The sequence below is a fragment of the Lonchura striata genome, chromosome 8, assembly GCF_050655825.1.
Source record: "Lonchura striata isolate lonStrDom1 chromosome 8, ASM5065582v1, whole genome shotgun sequence".
In the NCBI taxonomy this organism is placed as follows: Eukaryota; Metazoa; Chordata; class Aves; order Passeriformes; family Estrildidae; genus Lonchura; species Lonchura striata.
The window spans coordinates 5,253,282-5,266,322 of NC_140710.1; the positions used below are offsets into that span (position 1 = coordinate 5,253,282).

The 13,041-nt window shown below is 53.6% G+C and overlaps 1 protein-coding gene across 5 annotated transcripts; it reads left to right on the forward strand.

Annotated features, from left to right (window-relative positions):
- Positions 1–712: 712 nt before the first annotated feature.
- On the forward strand, positions 713–10,794 carry CDCP2 (CUB domain containing protein 2). Of its 5 annotated transcripts, XM_085586220.1 has the most exons (8): positions 713–792; positions 3,332–3,471; positions 3,823–3,952; positions 5,602–5,949; positions 6,031–6,375; positions 6,820–7,173; positions 9,682–9,860; positions 10,049–10,794. In XM_085586220.1, the coding sequence occupies exons 3-8, from the start codon at positions 3,877–3,879 to the stop codon at positions 10,361–10,363; spliced, it is 1,617 nt and encodes a 538-aa protein (XP_085442346.1). In that variant the 5' UTR covers positions 713–792; positions 3,332–3,471; positions 3,823–3,876; the 3' UTR covers positions 10,364–10,794. The 5 variants fall into 5 exon arrangements, with proteins under 5 accessions (XP_085442346.1, XP_085442349.1, XP_085442348.1 ...); XM_085586223.1 differs by lacking the exon at positions 713–792 and having other exon boundaries at positions 3,301–3,471; positions 3,819–3,952; positions 5,556–5,949; XM_085586222.1 differs by lacking the exon at positions 713–792 and having other exon boundaries at positions 3,301–3,471; positions 3,819–3,952; positions 6,180–6,375.
- Positions 10,795–13,041: the final 2,247 nt, after the last annotated feature.

The following is a 13,041-nucleotide window of genomic DNA, read 5'->3' on the forward strand; positions in this document are numbered from 1 at the left end:
TCGTTCATGCTCCTTTTGTACCTGGGTCTAACACTACACCTTACACAAAGGAAATGTGGTTTGTTACACAAAAACCACAGCGTGTACTGAAGTAGTGGTTTGATTCACACATTTGGGAGGGAGTGTAAGTTCCCTTTGCACTGCTGAGATTTGTCTCCAGTTACCAAATGCCTGGAATTAATCAAGTGTGGCTGCAGCTTTCATGTTAACTTCCTTGGAGAAAGGGCTGACAAGAAAGCCATCTTCCTAACCCAAACTGGGGTTCTGGCTTTAAAGGCATGGAGATCCAGGGAAGTTGTCCGTGGTCTGTCCAAGGCCAGCTCTCGTCTCCAATCCATGCTGTGCTTTAGCCTCCCTAAGTCACTGTGTAGTTAAGGTGCTTCTTCACACACAGGCTGATAAAATAATGAGATGCTTTCTCCAGTTGCTCTCCCTACTTTGGTCTTAGCTAGGAATATGGAGAAAATATTTTTGTCAGCTATTAAGTATTTGAAAACCTTGCTTCTAGTCCTCTAGCTTTAAATATTATGTATTTTTGAGATTTTGCTAGAACCACACCCCACCTTTTTGCAAAGGCTCAAGGTAAAAAACTTCACGCTTGCCTTGGAAAAGCGCCGGCTTTCAGCGTGAAAGCTGGGACTGTTCCTTTAAACACAACCCCAATATGTCTGGGTATTTCAGCACATATGGGCCACGATGGTTAAACCCTACCCAGCTGGTCCGGCCGTGCTGCCGCGCGGCTCCGTCTTTGTTCGTGGCTCGGAGGGAGGGTGGTGAGAGACGGAGCAAGCTGTGAGTGCTGCGGGCTGCCATCCTGCAAGGGCGGGCTGCGGCCGGGCGGGAGGAGCGGGGCATGTCCCGCCCGAGGGGACAGCGGCTTTGCGAGACATTCTCCACGGGGGAGATGATGTCCTTGGAAGCAGGAGCTCCAAGGAGCCTTTAAACCGCCCGCGGGCACTTTGTTCTCTATTTTCTGCCCTTCTCTCCCTTCCCCCTCCTGCCTTTTGTTGTTTCTGAGGCTGGCTCTAACACGAGTCCCCTCATCCCAACCATCCCCCATGGGGACAGGCAGAGGATGGCGTGGGTTTCTGCAAACGCAGGGATGTGGAGTGGAAAGGCTCTGGTGCAGAATATTCCTTGCCAGGGGAAGAGGAGAGGTTTCCTTCCCTTTGGAGGCCCAGAACCTCCCCGTGGTGGCAGTTTCGTGGGAATTGGTGTCGGTGCTGTTGGTGACTGGAACATCTCTGGAGCTGGAGGTGTGTGAGCTCGGCTGGGTGGCCGATTCCCAGCCAGGGCAGGGGCTCACATCCTGCCTCTCCTGCCAGGCAGGGGCGTGCTGGTGGGATGCTCCTCATCTCTGGCTGCCCCCAGGAAGCTCCTGCCACCCGTGCAGCACTGTGCAGGGCAGAGGGGCTTTGCTTCACTTCCTTTTTTCTTCCTTGTGTGCAGCCTAAATACCTTCTTAATTTCATCTCATTATTTCCTGCCTAAATAATTCCCGTTTCTCCTGGGGACCATTTTTAAACCTTTGATCTTCTCTGAAGTCTCACAGTCCTGATCACGGCCTTTCTGTTTAAATGAATCAAATGCCTTTTTGACTCATGATTTATAAATTTGCCCACAGAGGAACAGAGGCACACCTTGAAATCACCCACCATATCCGTGGCTGGAGCACAAGTACCAGAGCACCTTCCAGCCAGACCTCTCTTCCTGGCTCCTCTGCTTCCCTGCTGCATGTCACTCTCCCCCTGCCTTCCTCCACCCTCCCACCCAGCTCCTCAGCTGACAGCCGGGTTGTCTGGGCTCAGGCCCAGCCTGGAATGGCCGTCCCCGGGTCAGGAGAAGGGTGAATGTGCCGGTGGTTGATGGATGCTGTCCCCTGGGAGCGGGGCACAGCTGCTGTGCTGCACAGCCCTGGCCCCCATCTCCTGGGGCCTGCTGATGCAGAGCACAGCTAAGGGCAGGGAGAGGAGCAGCTGGGCAGGTACTGGGGTCCTGGGCACTGGCTTGGTGCTGGTCAGGGCAGTGGTGGAAAGGCTGGAAGACACTGGGTGTTGCCCACTGATGATGAGGGTAAACATGTTGCTCCATAGTGCAGCAATGCAGAAGTCAGGGAGCACTTTGTTCCTAAGTCCAGGTGATAGTCGCTGGGAGGGCTGATCACTCCTCTGAGATGAACCAGGGTTGTGGCAATGGAAAATACCCAGGAGAGGCTCCTGTGCCATGGCCAGACCTCACCTGCATCTTTGCTGTGTGGGCCCACACTTGTTGATGAGGTCAGACCTCCTCTCCAAGCCATTAGGCAAGTAGCTAATTAAGCTCTGTAATGTTCCTGGAAGGTCAGCAGGAGATGTGCCAGCGTTGCAGCATCTCCCAGAGCCTGCACTGGGGCAGGGTCTTCCCAGAGTGCCCAGGGACAGGGGGAGCTGCCCTGCTCCTCATTCTGTTGTGCTCTTAGTCCTGGTGCTGGTGGGGTGATGTGGTGCTCAATGCCCCAGGACAGAACCCAATGTTCCCTGCCTCAGCTGGGCTCAGGATATAGGGCTCCTGGCTGGGATGTCCCAGAACTCCCAGCAGCCCTCGGCATGGCTCCAGCAAGGCTGGGCAGTGGGGAGAGAGCCTGTACAAATATTATTGTTGTTGTTATTCCCCATAAATATATGCAGGCACTTAACGACCTTGGCATGGAGCACTTCCTGGGGATTCATGACCAGTTGGTGTTAATGGTCTTTAGCTGCACCTCAGGCCATCAGCTCCTCCCAGCCCATCATTAATCCACAGGAAATGTCTCAGGCATTGATCCTCATTGCTTAATTAATAAATGCAACTTGTCTCCTGCCTGAGATTTAGAGATATTCACTGCTTCTCTCCCTGCTGCTTTGAAGGTGACTTTTTTAGCACAGGTCCCTCACGCTGGGAGGCCCTCGTGGGATTTTGTTTCCTGGCATTCATGTGGGTGTGGGCTGTGGCAGCAGGAAAGTCTTTTCTCTCCAGGGCAGGAGGGAAGGAACTGAGCCACTGGTGGGTTTGGGGTTTCTCCAGCTAATGTGGCATGGCACAAGGAGCACATCTTTCCCACCAAACCCAAAGGCTTGCTTACCTTCAGCTGCGTGCATCCAAGAGCCTGGGCAAGAAGTAGCGTGAGCCAGCATGGAAGAACGTGGCAATTCTCCAAGGCCTTAGCAGGTTCTATAATAATCGATGTTTTTTGCCCATGAGTCACAATTCATCTGTAATCTTCCTCGGGGGAGGTGGGATTTGCTATCTTTAGTGCTCACAACTGCTGCTTTCCCGGGCTGAGCATCCTGCTGAGCCCGGACTCCTGCTGCAGGGATGCTGACCTGGCAGCCGGCGCGGAGACGCGGCCGCGTTTCAATCCTGCTCCCGTTTCTCCAGCCCTCGCCACCAGCTGGCTTTGTGCAGTGGGTGCCGCAGTATAAATCATGGTAATTCCTGAGATGCTTTTCCGCGGTAAGTCTGAAATTCCCATTTTGGTTCGCTGGCTTGCTTGGCGAACTAAATTATTTTCATAGCCCCTTAAGGGCATATTGTCAGCCCAGACTTATTGCTGTTATACACCATTTCTGAAACATTAATATCTCTTCTAAATATAGTGTATTGACAAGGTATCTGGTATAGTGTAAATCCTTGGGACATTTGATCCAGATCATTAAAACTGAGTGAAGGAAGGGAGGAATAGATCAAGTTACCTTGCTGCTCTTAATTCAAACAAGCGATGAATTATTCATTCCACTATTAATTCTACAGTCCTCCTGCTTTTTATTTATTTCTCTCTTTGTTTATTTTTTTCCTCCCAGATAGACAGCTCCAAAAGGATGCTTGGGAACTGGTGAGGGGAAATTTGCCTGCTGGAGGATGGGGTGCACAGGGCTGGGCTGTCTGGCAGTGCTGGCCATGCTCTGTGGGGCTCTCGGGGATGCTCCGAGCAGAGGTAAGAGCCTGGACCCAGCTCCTGGTGGGCTGGATGGGCACCCATGGTTCCTGAGGAGGGGAGGGCCATTTGCTGTGCCACAGTGGCTCTGGGGTGTGAGTGGGTTCCAGCTCTCCTGCAGGGAGAGGGGCTGGCTCAGGACAGAGGCAAGGAGCTGGGATGTGGAGTCACTGTTGTGGCAGCAAGTGTGGGATGCTGCTGTGCTTGGGTTTCTGCTTCATGCTTACCTTACTGAGTGCAGGTAGGGGTTGTCCTGTTGTGGTGTACAAGTGCTTTGGTGAAGGGTTTGTTAGTTTCTGGAGTTGCACTTGCCTACATAAATCTATATACACATATACATTTATATGTGAATGTGTGCATGTATGTGTATGTGGCAGGCATGCAATAAATCTCTCACCTTACCCAGATAAAAGGTCCCCAGGATGCAGGGCAGGGTTAGCAGATGACACAATAATTCAGTAATTCAGGTGATAGGGTGGCCCAAGCAATCCCCCGTCCCAAAATGGCAGCACCTTTCTCACAGAAGGGCTGAGCCAGAAATTAAAACCCATCCCTGGCCCTGGTACAGGTGCTCCTGAGGCCATACCACTGCCCTGGGGTGCCTGCTCACCCCCCACATACCACACCTGGCCTTTCCAGAACACCCCAAGGCTCCCAGCCCTTAATCCATCTATCTGTCTTCACTGTGGCTACTCACGTCTCCCACAGGCTCCTCTTGGGTATTTATTTCAACACCATTATTCCTTCAGTACCAGCCCCATATTACTTCACTGCCTATCCCCAGTAATTAGCAAGGTGATTTTAGATCTGGCCAGAAACACATTCGTGGTGCTGCATCCCACACATCCCAGGACCCCCTTGCTGGGAGGTCACTGTGCCAGTGAGCACGATGAAAAGCAATGTGCACAGGCTGACTATTGATTTGCAATATACTTGGCCCAGATTGATGGCAGCAAGTGCCCAGCCTTGTTTGGGAACCCACACATGTCTCCTGGGGGCTGTGCAGGGTCTGTATGCCTCCCAGACATGATGTATGTTCCCCATGTATCAGCCTCTTCACCCCAGCCCTAATCAGACCCAGGGGCAGGTGACAGCCGGCCCCTCTCAGCCTTATTTTATAATAACCATGTCTCAGTATAAAGATTTCATTAGGAAATCGATCCCTACATGCATAACTCATTGCTCAGCACATCAAGCCCTTCACCCCTGCTTCTCCCAGCTCGAATTCTCTGATACCACCCTTATACGGAGGGAGTGGGGTCAGTGGGAGGCACAAAGCTGAAGGGCTGGGCATCTGGGGCACTGGCAAGCCTGGTACCACTGAGCCTTTAAAACTCACTCCCAACTTTCTTTCTCCCAGCCATAAACAGGTGGGGATGCTGTGCTGGCACTGGCAGGACAAGCTCAAGGGCACAGCTGAGCCCTGCTATAGCCCCCACGGGGCAGCACGGGGAAAAGGGAGGGATGAAAGGTGATGGGGGCACACGTGCCCTCCAGGGAGAGTGGGTGGACAAGCCCAGTGGAGTTCTGCAGGATGCTGGTGTTCTGGTGCTGTGATGGTGGGATGGAGCTGGTGTTGGGCATCCTGTCTCCATTCTTCTAGGCTTCCCCTGGAAAGGGGACATCACACCCCGTTCTGTGTCCCCCAGGCATCAAATGTGGGGGCGTGCTTTCAGCACCCTCTGGCAATTTCTCCAGCCCCAACTTCCCAGGGCTGTATCCCTACGAGACAGAGTGCACGTGGCTCATCGTGGTGGCCGAGGGCTCCTCCATCCTGCTCTCCTTCAGTCACTTCGAGCTGGAGTACCATGACACCTGTGCCTACGACTACCTCCAGGTCTACAACGGGGCTGCCCGGGACCGGGGCAACCTCCTGGGCACCTTCTGTGGCCACAGGCCCCCGCCACCCTTCTCCTCTGCCTGGCACGTCATGGCCGTGGTCTTCCGCTCCGACCGCCACGTGGCCAAGCACGGCTTCGCCGCTGCCTACAGGAAAGGTAGCAGGGAGGTGTGGTGGTCACTGAGCATCCCCCCATCTATCCTCTCCCACTGCCCTCATCATCCTTGCCTCCTTGCAGATGCCTGTGGTGGGCAGCTGACGGGGCTCTCTGGGGAGATCACCAGCCCCCGCTACCCCGAGAGTTACCCCAACGATGCCGAGTGCCGCTGGAGCATCGGGGGGGCCGGCGGTGGTGGCCCTCTCACCCTGGTGTTTGCTGACTTCCAGATGGAGGGGGGCCAAGGCTGTGGCTTTGACTACGTGGCCCTTTTTGATGGCCCCACTGTTGCTGCCCCCGGCCTGGGACGTTACTGTGGCAGCGCCCGCCCACCCCGCACCGTCTCCTCCACCCCACACCTCCTCATTGTCTTCAAGTCGGACTTCAACATCGGTGGCAGGGGCTTCAAGGCCCATTTCTACTCAGGTGCAGGGGTCTCAGGGTGATAGGGCAATGGGAAGGATGTGGGGACAGGCACTGGGTTGGGGTGGTGATTCTGTCCCTCCCATAGCAGCAAGAGGAGATGATCATGGAGGGGAGAGCCCATGAGATGATGGTGTGAAGTGTAAACCACCACACAGTGCAAACGGCATCACTGTGGCTATTCCAAGCCCTGGGTTGCCTTCTTGAGCAGGAGTCACCCTTGATCATGCAATTCTCTGGGGATATGGGTTGCTCCTGTAGGACTTTGACTGCCTTGGGAGTTTCCATCCCCAAAAACTGCTGTCTGTCCATTGGCCAAACACAAGGCTGGGAGCAGTGAGGTGAAGGGCAGAGCATCCCTTAGCAATAAAACAAGTGATCACTCATCCACATCCAGGAGGTTCAGGTCTGCTTTTGATTTTTCCTTTCCCCTTTTTCCTTAAACAGGCGAGTGCCAGGAGGTGTTCACCACCATCAAAGGGAATTTCTCCAGCCCTCAGTACCCCAACTTCTACCCCAACAACCTCAAATGCCAGTGGAGCATCCACCTGCCCCTGGGCTACCGGGTCAAGGTCTTCTTCCTGGACATGGAGCTGGAGGGCCGGAGCAGCCTGACGGGTGGCTGTGACTATGATCACTTGTCTGCCTTTGATGGTGGCACTGAGAATGGATCCCTGCTGGGCCGGTGGTGTGGGCGGGAGAGCCTGGCACCCGTCACCTCCCGCAGCAACCGGCTGCTCCTGGTCCTCCACACTGACCGCGACATGGCCCAGAGGGGCTTCTCCATCTCCTACGTGGGAGGTAAGGTTCCATTTGGGTGCTCCTCAGTGTTGTGGTTCCATTGGGACATGCCTGAGACCATGTAATTTCCAGAAGGATCATCAGTGAAGGTTCCTGTCTGCAGGAGCAGATCCCATGGCTCCTTAGGGGTGGGGCAGAGGAAGACGTGGTGAGTGAGCTGCACGTTGTGTTTAGTATTCAGGAGAGGCTTTCCAGTTTCAAATTCATGTGTGTCTGCCACTGCCATGTTCCTGTTCCTCGCTCAGGATGTGAGGGAGAGAAAACCTGGGGGTTTTTGATGGGCCAAAAGCCCAGAAGCAGGTGACCAGCTCAAGCATCACAACATTGTTCCCTGCTCCCCTGGATGCTCCAGCCTTGCCAGCACATGGCTGAGCAGGCAGGCATAAACTCCTGTGTCTCCTCCTCCACTGGCAGCAGCACGAGAGGGAGGGCAGGACCCCCGGGGCACAGCATTCCCAAATCCACCTGGCCAGCCCTGCCTGGCACACTCCTGCTGCTGACCTGCCATGTCCCAGCCAGCGTGTCTGGCATGTCTGCAGCTGGTGGGAGGAGCAGTGTGTGACCTTCCTGCTCTATTTGCCAGCCTTTGCACCTCAAACGCCAGCAAATTTATGGCATTTGTTGTATTGCAGTATAATTACATCTGAGCTGACCTGTGGGGCAGGCATGATTCAGCCAGGGGCAGCCTTTCCAAAGGCTGGGGCCAGAGCAGGGCTGCTGGACTGGCAGCACAGGCACTGGGGAGGCTGGCCCTGGGTTTTATCCCTCAGCTGCAAAATCATTCTTCACTTCCAGCATAGCGAAGGGATTTGGAGATACGTGGCTCTTGGAGTTAGAGATGGGATAGAGTTCAGTCCTGAGCCTCTGCAGCATCTGGAGGGAGAGAGGTGGTACTGAACATTTAGTAGGGCTATAGTGTGCACTGCACGTCTGTCCCTGTCCTTGTCCTGCTGATTTCTCACTGGTTTACAGCTGTGTAAGAGAAGGAGAAAATCTTGGTGTCACTGCTCCAGAGGGAGACAGATAGATGGGGTGCTGCTCAAGAGTGGGGGGTGTTCCATCACAGAGAGGGGTGTGGCATCTGCAACTGCCCAAGGCTCCTGCATCCCCTGGTACACACTGCCAGATGAATGCTAGGGGAGGACAAAGGCTTGGCTGTGAAACTGAGCCTCCCTCCACAGAGCTGAGCCTGCTGGTTGTGTTTGCCCAGTGATTCCAGCATCTGCTTGTGATTAATGCCCTGAATGTCACACCCAGCTGCCAGCACTGCCAGGAGAGCGACTGCTCCTGCTGGGCACACCAGCCTCTCCCTGCCAGCAGCTTCCTCAGGAGCCCACAGAGAGGCAAAGGGACATCTCAATCTCTGCATCCACACCCACAGCCCTGCAGCCATGCAGGTATTTCCCTTTCAGGCCCACCAAAAGGCAAGGCTTGGGTGGGGCATGTGTGATTTATGGCCATTGAAATGAAAGCCTTCATGCCAGGAGAGAGGATCCACTTTCTCCTCCTCTTGATCTAATGCACTTTAGTTATTTGGTAAATCTTCTAATGGTTTTATAATGCACTAAGCGAAGCAAAGTGACACTATTTTTTTGTATTGATTTTATTGCATCTTCCCAGTTTCATAAGGCTGAGATTCAGAGGGAGCAGGAATAATTCAATAATTCATATTGCCCAAGTGGTTAGTTCTTGCTGAGCAAGGATTCACTTTAAAGAGGGGGGTATTTTTCCTCCCTGCTTCTTTCCCTGTGTGGATGCTTTCTACATCCAGAGAGGCCAAACACAGTGCCAGAAGGAGAGTGATGGAGAGGGGCTGGAGTCACCAGTGCCTTGCTCTTCGTTTTGGCATCATGAGCAGCCCAACAGCAGCTCCCTCAATACACTGCTCACCAGCTCCCCATCAAAATTAGCATTCTGAGAACAGTGGAGGGCTGCTGATGCTTGGAACTGTGCCTGGGCTGGGCCGCTCCCCAGGAGGATGCCCCAGGGCCATGGACCCAGCTCACCCTTTCAGGAGGGCCATGTGGCAGCCACAAAGCTCCCTCACTCAAGGGCATGCATTGGGTCCCTCCAAAATATGTCTCCTCTGTTTCATCAAAGTGTCTCTTGCAGGGGTGTTGCAGGATGCAGGGGAGCTCTGTGCCCATGGCAAGCCATCCACAAAGCTCTTGTGGACTGGTCCTGGGCAGCAACTCAAATGTCCTGCTGGCTTTGCAGTGATGGAGAGTGGCAGTGACAGCAGGATGGTGTTGCCTGTAATGGCACTTATGTGTCACTTGGAGACCCTAGAAGGACCCTAGAAGGAGGATGGGGTTCAAGAGGGTTGATGGTGAGATCTCTCCCTTGGACAGAAAGCAGAGAAGCTGTGGAAGCCATCCATGTCTGTCCTTGGCATAGGACAGGGCTAAAATGCTGATATTGATTGCTTTTTGCATTCTGGAGGTAGCTTTTTTCCTGAAACCCCCCTACATGAGTCCTACATATGCACCCTGTTTTCTGTCCCAACAGTTGTGCCCATGAACGTCAGCTGCACCCGGACAGATTTCCACATCCAGATCCCTGTGCAGTCCCTGGCCCAGCTGGAGAGGAATAGGATTTATCTGGGGACCCCCTCCTGTGCAGCCCAGGTGGTTGGCAGGAACTTTAAAATACACACCAGGTTCGACACCTGTGGCACTGAATCCCAGGTTAGTGAGCAGCAAACCCTCCTGTACAGCAAGCTGTGTAAATGGTTAGCCCTGTGCTGCAGAGAGGTATTCCCAGTCCCTCTCACATTTTCCTAGTAGACCCTGGCCTGATTCCTGGCCAACCCCTCCAAACCTCTGTGAAAAGGAGCTGCACAAAGCCCTGATGAGCCATGTCCCTTGTCTTGCAGAGACGCAACAACACATCTGTCATCGTCAGCACCCTCTACATTGATTTTTCAGTGGGAGACCAGGAGGACATCCACCAGTATGAGGTGCAGTGTGAGCCAAAGAAGAAAGAAGCCTCAGTGACCCTTATTGCTGGCCCTGATCCATCCAGGCTCAGCCAGGCAGAAAACTTGGTGGATGCCCAGAAGTGGGATGGGGAAGTGATCGATGCCCATGAAATCAAGAGCCAGGACACCAGCGATATCGTCTTCATCAGCATCTGCATCCTGGCTGGGCTCCTCATGGTCATCGCAGTGGTGGGGCTGGTGCTTCTGTAGGATGCTCCTTCCAGGCTCCAGGGATTGCAGACCCAGTCTTGCCCAGGGCAGAAAGGCACCCCAAAATCCACTCTCATCCCAGGCTGAACCCCAACACAGCTGCCCAAACAGAGACACAGCTCTCAGGCCCTGAAACTGAGCCTGAACCCAACCTCCACCTTCTCTTAGTGCTTGAAAAATCTGGGCGATAGGCAGCCATTTCCCTTCCCAATTTGTTTTCCTCTGTCTCAATCTGTCCATTTGGCTCAGGAATGCAATTCTTGTGCTCCCTAACTCTTCCTGCACCTGCTTCAATTTGTTTTCCCTGTAGTGCTGCTGCTCTCAGGAAAGAAACGTTGTTTGCCGATGGCTGCAAATCTTCCTGTCAATTATTTCTAGCTGAATTCTTGGAGGTACAAACCATCCCCAAATGTAGCTATATTCCCAACAAATGTTCTCCATGCTCCCAGCCCATGCTTGGGGGGGAACTGTGGAGCTGTGTTACAGGGATCTCCACCTGGCACACACAGATGTAGCTCATGTAGGTGCTCCCAGGTGATGTTTCTGGGTGTCTGTGGGTGATATGATGCATTTGCTGTGCCCTGGAGCTCTTTGTTTGATCTTCTCATGTTGTCTCACCTTCTCACAGGACTCACCTGAGTGCCTCAGCCACGAGCAGCTGGAGGGGAGGAGAACAATCCTCTTCTCTGTGTTTTCCTCCTTTCCAGCATATCCAGGTATCCATGACTGTGATCTCTCTACCAGCATTACTCCTGAAGTTTGAAAATATGAGCAAATCCTGCTACAGCTTGGGGAGTTGTTGGAGTGTGGAGGTTTTGGTAACCCTGTGAAGACAACCTTGGCTGGAGAGGCTGGGACTTCAGTGACACCATATCTCCTCTCGTGGTCCCTGCAGAAGATGAGCTCAGCACCTGAGAGCATGAAGAGTCCTGTGATCATCTGCCCCTCTAGAAAACTGGGGATCCCCACCAAGAGCCCTGATGGATGGCTGAATGACCTCTGCCTGCCTCTTGTGCCACCCCAGCACAAAGAGCATTTCCCTTCAGCATCAAAGAGGGGGTGGCTGTCACTGATCAGCCTGTGGTCATCCCTGTGGGTCAGAGCCAGCGTGTGTCAAAGCCACATTAAATCTTGCTATGGAAGGAGGCCACCCCTCCTCCTCCAGCCTTTGTGAAACATACTGCAGTGCAGGGAGAGATTGTAAAGTATCCCAGTGTGGTCATTCAGGGGCACAGCAAACCCCTCGAGCTGTTGAATTCAGAGTCCCACTGGTGAAAGGCTGCCCTGACTGATGTCCTGCTTCCCTCTGGGACAGCTCTGTTCATCAGGGCATCAGAGGAAGCAGCAGCAAAGAAATAGGATGATGATTGAGCAGCTTTTCCTCCTGGATTGCACCAGCCCTGAGAGAGTGTCTAGGGAGGGAGGAAGGCACAGGGCTGCGCATGCCTCCTAACGAGGAGCCTTCGTTATCAGAGCCCGGATTGATTTGGCGTTTGTTGGTGCAACACATCGGCAAATGCGAGATTTCCGAGGGAAATATTTGCCAGCACTGTTAAGCTCCATTAAGGGAATGTTTTGAGAGCCTGTTGTGTGCAGAGATGGTAAACAAGGCCAGCCTCCCCCGCTGCTTGCAAAGCCTCACTGCCGGTTAATTGCTGGGTATAGAACTGTCAGCTTGAGACCATAGTTACAAGATTTGACAACTGAAAGAAACTTCAAGATATAATTAACCTTCTCGGTGGCCCAGATTTTGCTGAAACAGGTGAGCACTGCGGCTGCTTGTGCCTGGCAGGGAGCCCACAGCACCCAGCAGCATCCAGCCCTTGTCTGCAGGACAGGCACTCCTTGCCCAGCTGGAGCCTCCAGAACCCTGTGATTTGCAGGGGAAAAGGCTTTTCTGGATAGCTCTTGGTGTTGCACTCAAGTAAGGAGTTGGACCTCGTCACCCCAGGGAGGGTTTCCAGCTTTGGCTCCATTTCACAGCCACCCAAGCATCCCTGGGTGAAGTGCTCCCCTGCACACATCCCTGTGGATGCAGGACTGGTGCTGTGGGAGCAGCTTTGCTCCTGAGTCAAGGGGACCCCTAGCTGCCCCAGGTCTGCAGGGTGTTGTCCAGGGGTCATGGACAGGGTGATTAATGCAATTTGAATGGCTCCAAAAGCCCTTTACCCACTTGTTTCTGATGGCATTCACAGCTGCATCTGCCACCACCAGTGAGCCACTCGAGCCAGTCATCTCACTTGGAGCAAGGAAAGCCTCTGGTGCTCACCAAACACCAGCCCTCCTCAGCCTCCAGTCCTCCTCCATCATGTCTCAGTCTCTCCACTAGATTTAGGCATCTGGTCTTTCCCTGTCCTGCAGGAATTTGCTCACTGGCATCCCCTGTCAAACCAGGTCTTCCCTGATGTACTGCCCTGGCTGGGGATGGAGCCCAGCAGGGGAGGAGGACTGCCCAGGTAATTTCCTGAAAAAACCCTTCTCATGCAAAAGCTGCTCAGATGAGTGGCAAACAGCTATCAAGAATCCATCACCAGCACTCTTTCCCTCACACATCAGGCCTCAGTTGCCCTCCTTAGCATTTGCCCAGTGCTTCCTGAGCAAGCAGGAGAGCAGCAGGCACGGGAAGTGCTCCCATTGCCCATCTGATTATTTATTTAGAGCACAATGGATGGATTGAG